Source organism: Oncorhynchus kisutch, linkage group LG22 (assembly GCF_002021735.2).
Source record: "Oncorhynchus kisutch isolate 150728-3 linkage group LG22, Okis_V2, whole genome shotgun sequence".
Classification (NCBI taxonomy): Eukaryota; Metazoa; Chordata; class Actinopteri; order Salmoniformes; family Salmonidae; genus Oncorhynchus; species Oncorhynchus kisutch.
This window is the reverse complement of record NC_034195.2, coordinates 25,691,506-25,704,793: the sequence shown is the minus strand read 5'-3', so window position 1 is coordinate 25,704,793 and position 13,288 is coordinate 25,691,506. Positions and strand designations below refer to the sequence as shown.

General features: G+C 42.4%; 1 protein-coding gene across 1 annotated transcript; it reads right to left on the bottom strand.

Moving 5' to 3' along the window:
* Positions 1–694: 694 nt before the first annotated feature.
* LOC109867745 (purine nucleoside phosphorylase-like) lies at positions 695–12,223 on the bottom strand. Its single transcript, XM_031802193.1, is given in 6 exon segments — positions 695–915; positions 1,063–1,253; positions 1,517–1,692; positions 4,489–4,592; positions 8,028–8,197; positions 12,073–12,223. Coding segments are annotated over 6 exon segments (891 nt in total). The 5' UTR covers positions 12,102–12,223.
* Between the last annotated feature and the right edge of the window lie 1,065 nt (positions 12,224–13,288).

Sequence of the window (13,288 nt, the reverse complement as noted above, 5' to 3'; positions counted from 1 at the left end):
TTTGCTGTTGTCCTGGGATTGATTTGCACCTTTCGCACAAAAGTACATTCATCTCTAAGAGACAGAACGCGTCTTCTTCCTGAGTGGTATGACTGCTGCTTCGTCCCATGGTGTTTATACTTGCGTACTATTGTTTGTACAGATAAACGTGGTACCTTCAGGCATTTGGAAATTTCTCCCAAGGATGAACCAGACTTGTTGAGGTCTACAATTGTTTTTCTGAGGTCTTGGCTGATTTCTTTTGATTTTCCCATGATGTCAAGCAAAGAAGCTTCTAAAGCCATGACATCAATTTCTTGATTTTTCCAAACAGTTTAAAGGCACAGTCAACTTAGTGTATGTAAACTTCTGATCCACTGGAATTGTGGAATTGGAATTGTTATACAGTGAATTATAAGTGAAATAATCTGTCTAAACAATTGTTGGAAAAATGACTTGTGTCATGCACAAAGTAGATCTCCTAACCGACTTGCCAAAACTATAGTTTGTTAATAAGACATTTGTGGAGTGGTTGAAAAACAAGTTTTAATGACTCCAACCTAAGTGTATGTAAACTTCTGACTTCAACTGTACATCATATCATTGCAATGATCCATCTGTATTTCATGCTAGCTATTGACATTTCTCTAGTCTGGAATATATTCATCTGTACTTCCAATAACATCACCTTATAGTAACTATGTTCCTGGGCTGATTACACAGACAGACTGAGGCTGATCTACATCTTAGCGAGCAGGTTACTGACCATCCTCTGTAGGTCCTGAGTACGCATTCCTGTGGTCTCCAGTACCTCATCGTGGTTGGCCTTCTCCTGGCTATTGTAGTCTGTGACCACCTTGTTGGTGATGAGAGACAGGCCAAAGACACGGAGACCACAGTGACGGGCCACCACCACCTCAGGGACTGTACTCATACCTACAGAGCACAGACAGAGGGTGAGAGAAGACAAGCATTGAGTTTGGTCATTTTCAACCTGACACTCGTACATTTTCTGTAGAAGAAATGGACATGGCTATTGAGAGACTTGAAGGCCATGGTCAAACCCCAATGAACCATACTTACCCACAGCATCTGCGCCTAGTTTCTGGAGAGCTCTGCATTCTGCGATGGTCTCAAAGGTGGGACCTGCCAGCATGCAGTACACACCTTGCTGGATGAATGAGGAACAGCCCTGCTCCTCAGCAGTCTCTTTGGCCAGACTAGAAAGGTCTTTGTCATAGGCGTCCGACATGCAGGGAAAACGGACTCCAAACCTGAAGCGATACATAAAGTCCTGTGTCATATCAGAGGCCCTCGATGTCAGGTAAAGGACAAAGTACAATCGAAGGACTCCACAAGGGTAAGACCCATGCCCTTTACTGTAAAGAAATGCCAGTAATCAGGCTCCATGTATGGGAAAATGTGGGAGGAGACCTCTGGGGAGCCTTTTCCACAGCAGAAAGAGAAGCCCATCCTCTTCAGACAGAGGGAACATGCAACGCAACCCTTCCAAAGATCAAAAGACTGCTATTCTAACCTTTCATCGTTGTGACCACACAGTGGGTTGTGGCCTGCAAAGCCAGGCATGTTGATGTGATCCTTGATCAGCATGATGTCACCCACTTTAAAGTTGGGGTTCAGCCCCCCAGCAGCATTGGTAATGATCAAGGTCTCCACCCCCAGCAGGAAGAACACTCGGACTGGGTACGTCACCTGGAGAAAAAGAGGAACTAGAGATAAGGGATCACTCAGTGCTGACATTTTTCAACAGAAAAACTGCACTGTTATCATTATTACTAGGTGACTAGACTATAATCATTATAGAGGGTGGAATCATTTTAACAAAATAAAGTCAATTTAAACCTTTAAAGTCTTAAAAACCTCTTAAAGATCGGACACTTTTTTCCCCAATTTTCGCCTAAAATGACATACCCTAAATGCCTGTAGCTCAGGCCCTGAAGCAAGGATATGCATATCCTTGATACCATTTTAAAAGAAACACTTTGAAGTTTGTGGAAATGTGAAAATTACTGTAAGAGAACATAACACATTAGATCTGGTTAAAGATGTGGCCTTTCTCTTGAAATGCAAGAGAAAGGCCACAATGTATTATTGCAGTTTAGGTGCAATTAGATTCTGGCCACTAGTTGGCAGCAGTTTATGTGTATAGTTTATACTGATCCAATGAACCATTGCATTTCTGTTCAAAATGTTGTTTCATGACTGCCCAAATGTGCCTAATTTGGTTATTAATAACTTTTCATGTTCAAAATTGTGCACTCCCCTCAATCAATAGCATGGTATTCTTTCACTGTAATAGCCACTGTTTGAGGACAATACAGTGCCCCCGACACGGCCTGCTACCAAAACCTGTGGGCTCTCCTTCACCGCAGCCAACGTGAGTAAGACATTTAAACTTGCCTGCCCAGACAGCATCCCTAGCCGCGTCCTCAGAGCATGCGTGGACCAACTGGCTGGTGTGTTTATGGACATATTCAATCAATCCCTATCCCAGTCTGCTGTTCCCACATGCCACCATTGTTTCTGTTCCCAAGAAAGATAAGGTAACTAAGCTAAACGACTATCGCCCTGTAGCACTCACTTCCGTCATCATGAAGTGCTTTCAGAGACTAGTCAACGAGACGGCCTACAGGTAGGTGAGGGCCCTCTGAGTGTTGTGTCAGGAAATAACCTCACACTGAACGTCAACAAAACAAAGGAGATGACCGTGGACTTCAGGAAACAGCAGAGGGAGCACCCCCCTATCCACATCGACGGGACAGTAGTGGAGAAGGTGGAAACTTTTAAGTTCCTCTGCGTACACATCACAGACAAACTGAAATGGTCCACCCACACAGACGGTGTGGTGAAAAGGCGCAACAGCACCTCAGGAGGCTGAAGAAATGTGGCTTGTCACCAGAAACACTCACACACTTTTACAGATGCGCAATCGAGAGCATCCTGTCGGGCTGTATCACCGCCTGGTACGGCAACTGCTCCGCCCACAACCGTAAGGCTCTCCAGAAGGTAGTGAGGTCTGCACAACGCATCACTGGGGGCAAACTACCTTCCCCCCAGGACACCTACACCACCTGATGTCACAGGAAGGCCATAAAGATCAACAAGGACAACAACCACCTGAGCCACTGCCTGTCCACCCCGTTATCATCCAGAAGGTGAGGTCAGTACAGGTGCATCAAAGCTGGGACCGAGAGACTGAAAAACAGCTTCTATCTCAAGGCCATCAGACTGTTAAACAGCCATCACCAACATTGAGTGGCTGCTGCCAACATACTGACTCAAATGTCTAGCCACTTTATAATAAAAAAATGGATGTAATAAATGTATCACTAGTCTCTTTAAACAATGCCACTTTATATAATGTTTACATGCCCTACATTACTCATCTCATATGCATATACTGTACTCTATACCATCTACTGAATCTTGCCTATGCCGTTCGGCCATCGCTCATCCATATATTTATATTTATATGTACATATTCTTATTCATTCCTTTACACTTGTGTGTATTAGGTAGTTGTTGTGAAATTGTTAGATCACTTGTTAGATATTACTGTGTTGTCGGAACTAGAAGTGCAAGCATTTCGCTGCACTCGGATTAACATCTGCTAACCATGTGTGTGACCAATCAAATTTGATTTGATTTGAAAATTGGACAGTGCAGTTAGATTATTGGACAGTGCAGTTAGATTATTGGACAGTGCAGTTAGATTATTGGACAGTGCAGTTAGAATAACAAAAATGTAAGCTTTCTGACAATATTAGATATTTCTATGTCCTGGGAAATGTTCTTGTTACTTACAACCTCATGCTAATCGCATTAGCCTACATTAGCTCAACCGTCCCGTGGACAGGACAAAGATCCCGAAGAAGTTTTAATGTCTTAGTCTTAGGTCTCTCTTTATGTAGTGTTGTGTTGTCTCTCTTCTCGTGATGTACGTTTTGTCCTATATTTTAATTTAATGTATTTTTATTTTTAATCCCAGCCCCCATCCCCGCAGGAGGCCTTTTGCCTTTTGGTAGGCCATCATTGTAAATAAGGATTTGTTCTTAACTGACTTGCCTAGTTAAATAAAGGTTAAATAAAAAATAGATTTAAAAAATGCTTATAGTAGGTTAGGGTGCAGACAGATTGTGTTTTAAGAGGGTCCCAAGATTTAGATGTGAAAATTCAACTAACACTGTCAAAGGTTAACCCAAGTTGACTGCTATGCTACTTTCACAGAGGTCAAAGCTAACTAAAGACACCAACTGTGTTATTCTAACATAATGGGACTTCTTCATAAAAGTGTAAACTGGTGAAATATCATTGAGGACCTCACTACTCATTTGAAAGAATATAGTAGCTGTATTTAAAAATAAATATAATCCCATAAGGTGTCAGGTTTATCATGGGATATACAAGCATTCCAATACACTTTTTCATTAAATATTAATCCAATGTAATGAGGATATGGCTCTGGTGGGTGGAAAGAGTGGAGCTCACCATGGCAATGTCATAGCCCTCGTAGAAGTGGAAGCGGCCCTGCATGCAGACACAATGCTTCCCCTGCAGCTCCCCAAATACCAGCTGACTGACATGTCCTTGTACTGCAGTGGTACAACAAGAAAGACAGGAGGAGGATTTCAATAGAATTGCTGAATGTAAATATTTCAGTCAGGTCCCAAGGACAGGAAGCAGCAGCCACCATCGGGTGACGGTCTGGTTCTGGGTCACAGTGAAGGGCTGGTGTTCTTACTTCATCTTTCAAAACATCTGAAGTTTTAATTCCAAACTACAACATTTTCAGACAAGATAGAACTGCCAAAGGGGGCGGTGTTGCAATCTACTGCAAAGATAGCCTGCAGAGTTCTGTCCTACTATCCAGGTCTGTACCCAAACAATTTGAACTTCTACTTTTAAAAATCCACCTCTCTAAAAACAAGTCTCTCACCGTTGCCGCCTGCTATAGACCACCCTCTGCCCCCAGCTGTGCTCTGGACACCATATGTGAACTGATTGCCCCCCATCTATCTTCAGAGTTCGTGCTGCTAGGCGACCTAAACTGGAACATGCTTAACACCCCAGCCATCCTACAATCTAAACTTGATGCCCTCAATCTCACACAAATAATCAATGAACCTACCAGGTACCTCCCCAAAACCTTAAACACGGGCACCCTCATAGATATCATCCTAACCAACTTCCCCTCTAAATACACCTCTGCTGTCTTCAACCAAGATCTCAGCGATCACTGCCTCATTGCCTGCATCCGTAATGGGTCAGCGGTCAAACGACCTCCACTCATCACTGTAAAACGCTCCCTGAAACACTTCTGCGAGCAGGCCTTTCTAATCGACCTGGCCGGGGTATCCTGGAAGGATATTGATCTCATCCCGTCAGTAGAGGATGCCTGGATATTTTTTAAAAATGCCTTCCTAACCATCTTAAATAAACATGCCCCATTCAAGAAATTTAGAACCAGGAACAGATATAGCCCTTGGTTCTCCCCAGACCTGACTGCCCTTAACCAACACAAAAACATCCTATGGCGTTCTGCATTAGCATCGAACAGCCCCCGTGATATGCAGCTGTTCAGGGAAGCTAGAAATCATTATACACAGGCAGTTAGAAAAGCCAAGGCTAGCTTTTTCAAGCAGAAATTTGCTTCCTGCAACACTAACTCAAAAAAGTTCTGGGACACTGTAAAGTCCATGGAGAATAAGAACACCTCCTCCCAGCTGCCCACTGCACTGAAGATAGGAAACACTGTCACCACTGATAAATCCACCATAATTGAGAATTTCAATAAGCATTTTTCTACGGCTGGCCATGCTTTCCACCTGGCTACTCCTACCCCGGACAACAGCACTGCACCCCCAACAGCAACTCGCCCAAGCCTTCCCCATTTCTCCTTCTCCCAAATCCATTCAGCTGATGTTCTGAAAGAGCTGCAAAATCTGGACCCCTACAAATCAGCCGGGCTAGACAATCTGGACCCTTTCTTTCTAAAATTATCTGCCGAAATTGTTGCCACCCCTATTACTAGCCTGTTCAACCTCTCTTTCGTGTCGTCTGAGATTCCCAAAGATTGGAAAGCAGCTGCGGTCATCCCCCTCTTCAAAGGGGGGGACACTCTTGACCCAAACTGCTACAGACCTATATCTATCCTACCGTGCCTTTCTAAGGTCTTCGAAAGCCAAGTCAACAAACAGATTACCGACCATTTCGAATCTCACCATACCTTCTCTGCTATGCAATCTGGTTTCAGAGCTGGTCATGGGTGCACCTCAGCCACGCTCAAGGTCCTAAACGATATCTTAACCGCCATCGATAAGAAACATTACTGTGCAGCCGTATTCATTGATCTGGCCAAGGCTTTCGACTCTGTCAATCACCATATCCTCATCGGCAGACTCGACAGCCTTGGTTTCTCAAATGATTGCCTCGCCTGGTTCACCAACTACTTCTCTGATAGAGTTCAGTGTGTCAAGTCGGAGGGTCTGCTGTCCGGACCTCTGGCAGTCTCTATGGGGGTGCCACAGGGTTCAATTCTTGGACCGACTCTCTTCTCTGTATACATCAATGAGGTCGCTCTTGCTGCTGGTGAGTCCCTGATCCACCTCTACGCAGACGACACCATTCTGTATACTTCCGGCCCTTCTTTGGACACTGTGTTAACAACCCTCCAGGCAAGCTTCAATGCCATACAACTCTCCTTCCGTGGCCTCCAATTGCTCTTAAATACAAGTAAAACTAAATGCATGCTCTTCAACCGATCGCTACCTGCACCTACCCGCCTGTCCAACATCACTACTCTGGACGGCTCTGACTTAGAATACGTGGACAACTACAAATACTTAGGTGTCTGGTTAGACTGTAAACTCTCCTTCCAGACCCATATCAAACATCTCCAATCCAAAGTTAAATCTAGAATTGGCTTCCTATTTCGCAACAAAGCATCCTTCACTCATGCTGCCAAACATACCCTTGTAAAACTGACCATCCTACCAATCCTCGACTTTGGCGATGTCATTTACAAAATAGCCTCCAATACCCTACTCAACAAATTGGATGCAGTCTATCACAGTGCAATCCGTTTTATCACCAAAGCCCCATATACTACCCACCATTGCGACCTGTACGCTCTCGTTGGCTGGCCCTCGCTTCATACTCGTCGCCAAACCCACTGGCTCCATGTCATCTACAAGACCCTGCTAGGTAAAGTCCCCCCTTATCTCAGCTCGCTGGTCACCATAGCATCTCCCACCTGTAGCACACGCTCCAGCAGGTATATCTCTCTAGTCACCCCCAAGACCAATTCTTTCTTTGGCCGCCTCTCCTTCCAGTTCTCTGCTGCCAATGACTGGAACGAACTACAAAAATCTCTGAAACTGGAAACACTTATCTCCCTCACTAGCTTTAAGCACCAACTGTCAGAGCAGCTCACAGATTACTGCACCTGTACATAGCCCACCTAAAATTTAGCCCAAACAACTACCTCTTTCCCAACTGTATTTAATTTTTATTTATTTATTTATTTTGCTCCTTTGCACCCCATTATTTTTTTATTTCTACTTTGCACATTCTTCCATTGCAAAACTACCATTCCAGTATTTTACTTGCTATATTGTATTTACTTTGCCATCATGGCCTTTTTTTGCCTTTACCTCCCTTCTCACCTCATTTGCTCACATTGTATATAGACTTGTTTATACTGCATTATTGACTGTATGTTTGTTTTTACTCCATGTGTAACTCTGTGTCGTTTTATCTGTCGAACTGCTTTGCTTTATCTTGGCCAGGTCGCAATTGTAAATGAGAACTTGTTCTCAACTTGCCTACCTGGTTAAATAAAGGTAAAATAAAAATAAAAATAAATCTACATAAACATTTCTTATCTGACATTAAATGATTAAATGCGTAAGTTATCAATGATCATTATAACATCTATTGAGCTGGATGATGTAATGGTGCATGTACAAATTGAAGACGGCAGGATGCTGTACAGTTTCAGGTGGTAGAGGATAAGGATGGTGTCTGACCTGTGCTGTTGGGGAAGTGTGGGATGTCCTTGTAGGGAAACACAGTCTTGTTGTCCAGCAGGTCAGCAAGACCACCGAGGCCGGAACCACAGATGATGGCTATTTTAGGCCTCTGCTCAGTGTGAGACAGCAACCAATCAGCTGTCTCCCTGTAATCCTCATATTTGTAACTGAGGGAAGAAACAGATAGTAAGTTCATGCTATTAAGTATAATGTTACAATCTAAATCATCAATGATCATCTGTGTTTCTGCAGAGATGGACTACTATACACCTTTCATCTGAACACAACCAATGGGAACATTTGTTTTTTGATTATGCAAAACCTGTCAATTACTGTCACGTATCTTAGCAACTCCTTCAGCTACTAATAACAGAATCATAGACAAACACACCCCTTCACACCCCGGGCTCCCGAGTGGCACAGCGGTCTAAGGCACTGCATCTCAGTGTTTGAGGCATCACTACAGACACCCGGGTACGAATCCAGGCTGTATCACAACCGTCTGTGATGGTGAGTCCCATAGGGCAGTGCACAATTGGCCCTGCGTTGTCTGGGTTCGGCCGGTGTAGGCCATCATTGTAAATAAGAATTTGTTCTTAACTGACTTGCCTAGTTAAATAAAGGTTCAATTTAAAAAGAAATGAATCTGCTCTCTTGGTACTGAATGTGTGTGTGTGTGTGGGAGGGAGAGACAGAGGGAGAGAGAGAGAGAGAGAGTGGGAGAGCTTATCTAATTGAATTAAATTGAAAACAACAAAATGTAATTAACTTCTACACATTTAAACTCTACAAGCATATCAAGTTGTATTGGCATTTGAGACATTATGGTTGTTGGCATTCTCATTGGGTGGACATGGTGAATGATTGCAAGTCCTGTCATTAAAAAGTAGGCATACACAGATTTTATAAGTGACCATAAATCCAATGAGATCACTTGGTTTGGAGGCCAATCTAACCAACATTAGTGGCATAGAAAGCAGTTTGTTCTGTTGTTTTTAACAAAATAAAAAATATTCCTTAATGTTATTTTACTGTACAACAGATACTACTGTAAACATGTGAAGTGTACTGCATGATTATATGAAACAGGACATACAGGTGGGAACTGGAAAATATTATGTCTTATTTACGTTTTGAACCAATAGTTCGCCACAGAATAAACAAAGTCCTGTTCAAAGCAAACAGTTGGTCTTCCTCAATTTTCTTTTGGGGGCAATAAAAGGTGTTCATTGTTAGCAATAAACGTTGTTAGCAATTGTCACCATAAACGTTCATATCAGGCATGTTTAATTTGAAGTATTGAATCTGTTTTGTATACTGGTAGTTTTCTGCTCGCTGTAGTAAATGGGGGGAGCTCACAGGGCAGGAGGGGATGAGCCCCAGACGGATTGGCTGATTCCGTGAAAGCGCAGCGCTTCCATAACGGAGCTGTCCGTGGTGCTGCTGGCCACTGTCGGATCAGGACTTTCCATTCAGCACGGTCCACCGGGCCGCGGGACTGCACACTCCCTGAACCAGGCGCTCAATGAACACGCACAATGACCACTCATTGTGTACTTACAACGCCGAGTCCCTTTCCTTTCAAATGAGATGGCAAAAGTAGGGCTGCTTTCAATGCTTCAATCAAATCAAATCAAATGTTATTTGTCACATGCGCCGAATACAACAGGTGTAGACCCCACCGTGAAATGCCTACTTACAAGCCCGTAACCAACAATGCCGTTTAAAGAAAAACAAGAGTTGAGAAAATATTTACTAAATGAACTAAAGTAAAACAATAAAAATATAGAAGAGTAATAATACAATTTTGCATAGGGTTTTCATGAAAAGTAAGCTTGTCTGTTTAAGTGTTACCCAGGCCATCGTGTACCTACTTATTAGGATGTAGCCTAAACACTAAAAAAATAATTAAAAAAGCTAAAATATTGTTCAATATTATTGACCTTATATTAGGAATAGAGATTTTCGATATGTACGCCAAAATCAGCAATTTGTATTGATATCTATCAGATAAGTCAAATTATACCAGAGAACCACGATAATCTCTTGCCATGAACATTTACAAATCTGCCCATTTCATGTAGCCTAATCCATTGCCACATTGTAGCCTATGAATGACTGAGTGAAGCTGGCATATTGGAAGTAGAATCAGGGCCCGGTTACCCAAAATAATCTTAAGGCCAAGTTCGTTGTTATGAACTTCTTATGAGCATCGTTAAATCTCCGAGATTTTTCTCCAAACCATCGTTATCAGGGACAGCAATGGACAGCAGTGGAGAAGGTGGAAAGTTTTAAGTTCCTGGACGTACACATCACAGACAAACTGAAATGGTCCACCCACACAGACAGTGTGGTGAAGAAGGCGCAAAAGCTCCTCTTCAACCTCAGGAGGCTGAAGAAATTTGGCTTGTCACACAAAGCCCTGACAAACTTTTACAGATGCACAATCGAGAGCATCCCGTCGGGCTGTATCACAGCCTGGTACGGCAACTGCACAGCCCACAACCGTAAGGCTCTTCAGAGGGTAGTGAGGTCCGTACAACGCATCACCGGGGGCAAACTACCTGCCCTCCAGGACACCTACAGCACCCGATGTCACAGGAAGGCCATAAAGATCATCAAGGACAACAACCACCCGAGCCACTGCTTGTTCACCCCGCTATCATTCAGAAGATGAGTTCAGTACAGGTGCATCAAACCTGGGACCGAGAGACTGAAAAACAGCTTCTATCTCAAGGCCATCAGACTGCTAAACAGCAACCACTAACTCAGAAAGGCTGCTGCCTACATTGAGACCCAACCACTGGACACATTAATAAATGGATCACTAGTCACTTTAAACAATGCCACTCTAAATAATGTTTACATATCTTTTATTACTCATCTCACATGTATATACTGTATTTTATACCATCTAGTGCACCTTGCTTATGCCGCTCAGCAATCGCTCATCCATATACTTATATGTACATATTCTCATTCACCACTTTAGATTTGTGTGTATTAGGTAGTTGTTGGGGAATTGTTAGATTACTTCTTATATTTGTGTGTATTAGGTAGTTGTTGGGGAATTGTTAGATTACTTCTTATATTCGTGTGTATTAGGTAGTTGTTGGGGAATTGTTAGATTACTTCTTATATTCGTGTGTATTAGGTAGTTGTTGGGGAATTGTTAGATTACTTCTTATATTCGTGTGTATTAGGTAGTTGTTGGGAATTATTAGATAACTTGTTAGATATTACTGCACTGCACTGTTTTTTTCACCCTCCCGCTTCACTTTGTACACAGAAGATCTCTGCTAAACATAGAATATCACGGTTTATCCGTCTCTCTGCGACCGCCGATAACTTCAGGACAAAGTTAAATACAAGTACAAAGCTGCCAATGTCTTAACAATTGATACAAACAAGCGACATATACAAAGAAAACCGGGATGAGTGCATTAAAATATAGCCTAAAAACAGTAGTCTATATGCCTATTTAATTCATATTGAAATAAATTTCATGTTCAATCAATTGATTTCAATTTTGCTACTTGTATGCTACTGTCTGTAATTTGTCTCAATACATATTTCATGATGTGTAGCCTAACGTGAATGCAATGATGTGCTAAATCGGTGATTTAGTGCATTTGTTATTGGGTAAGCATTATAATAAGCCGCCTCAATATTTGCAGCCGTAGGTGGTAATATCTCTCTAGGAGCTGATCCGTCGTCAGTATTGTGAACTAATGTTAAGGAAAGATTTGATTGGAGTAAACTGATCCTAGAGCAGCGGGCCTTTCCTTTCAATCCTTCAGTATCGACACATGCTCCAACGATGACCGTTCTTTTTGCGTCACGTTTTGGGAAACCATCGCTAAATTCCATCGCTACCGGGAAACCAGGCCCAGAACATTCATGGGTTACTGTGCGCTTCTAACCCCTGACACATACGAATTGATTAGCATATAACGGTGGCTAACTGTTATAGGCTCTACTGTAGCCTACCACGAGGACAACATTTCACCCCGATATAGGCTACACCAATATGTTATCTTACCTGGATGGGTTTGAAGATGAAATGTTCATTGCTGTTTGTTCTTCAGCTACTGAGTTTAGCGACAAACGGTAATCGTAGGACGAGGTCACGGTTGCGACGGACAGATGTGATGAGAGGGTGGCGTGACGGAGGAGGAGTCGTTGGATTTGCGGTTCCTTTGATAGGGCTCGTTGTCCTAATCAACATTTCTAACAGACTGGGCCCGGTTTCCCAAAGCATATTAGAGCCAAATTCATCGTTAGAACCTTTGTAGGAACATCGACATCGTTACATTTCCGAGCTGTTTCCCTAAACCATCGTCAGTAAAGTTGCACTTGAAAACGCTCGTTATTTACAGATTTACAGACTGCCTCTCAGACCATTCGTAAAACAACTAAGTAAGATACTTTTTTGCCCTTCCGCGTCAATTTATACACAGAAGATTTATAAACATATAATCAAGCTGTCTCTGGGACCGCAGATAACTTGGGAACAAAGTTGACTTAAAATGCAAAGTTGACAATGTCTTTGCAATTGAACAAGCAAAGGATAAATATATGCTTAAAATTAAAACTGAGATGACTGCATTAAACAATAAATAGTCCTACATCAGGCCTATATATTTGAATCATATTGAAATAAATGTAATGTTCAGTCAATTGAGTTCTATTTGTAAGCTACACTGACTATTATTTGCTAAATATATTTCATGATTTGTAACAACATGTGCACAATGATGTGCCAAATTAGTCTGTGATTGAGTGCATTATTATAGTGTAAGCATTAGAATATGCCGCCTCAATATTCGCAGCCATTAGGTGATAATATCCCTCTACGAGCTGAATCGTCTTCAGTATTGTGGAATAATTCTAGTGTTAATGTAAGATTTGGATGGAGAAACGTGATCAGAGAGCAGCGCTGACTTTCTTTCGATCCCATCAGTAGGTGTATTGAACAACTCACGTAATGAACGTTCTTTCTGCGTGGTGTTTTGGGAAACGCGTGTTACATCTTCGGCAGTTGTAGGAAAGATACATCATTAAAACACCTGTAAGACTAAAGTTCCATGATTGAACTTCCACCTGCCAGTCGGAGCCTTGATGAATGGTAATCAATCACATTTATTTATAAACCCCTTCTTACATCAGCTGATGTCACAAAGTGCTGTACAGAAACCCAGCCTAAAACCTCAAACAGCAAGCAATGCAGGAGAAGCACGGTGGCTAGGAAAAACTCC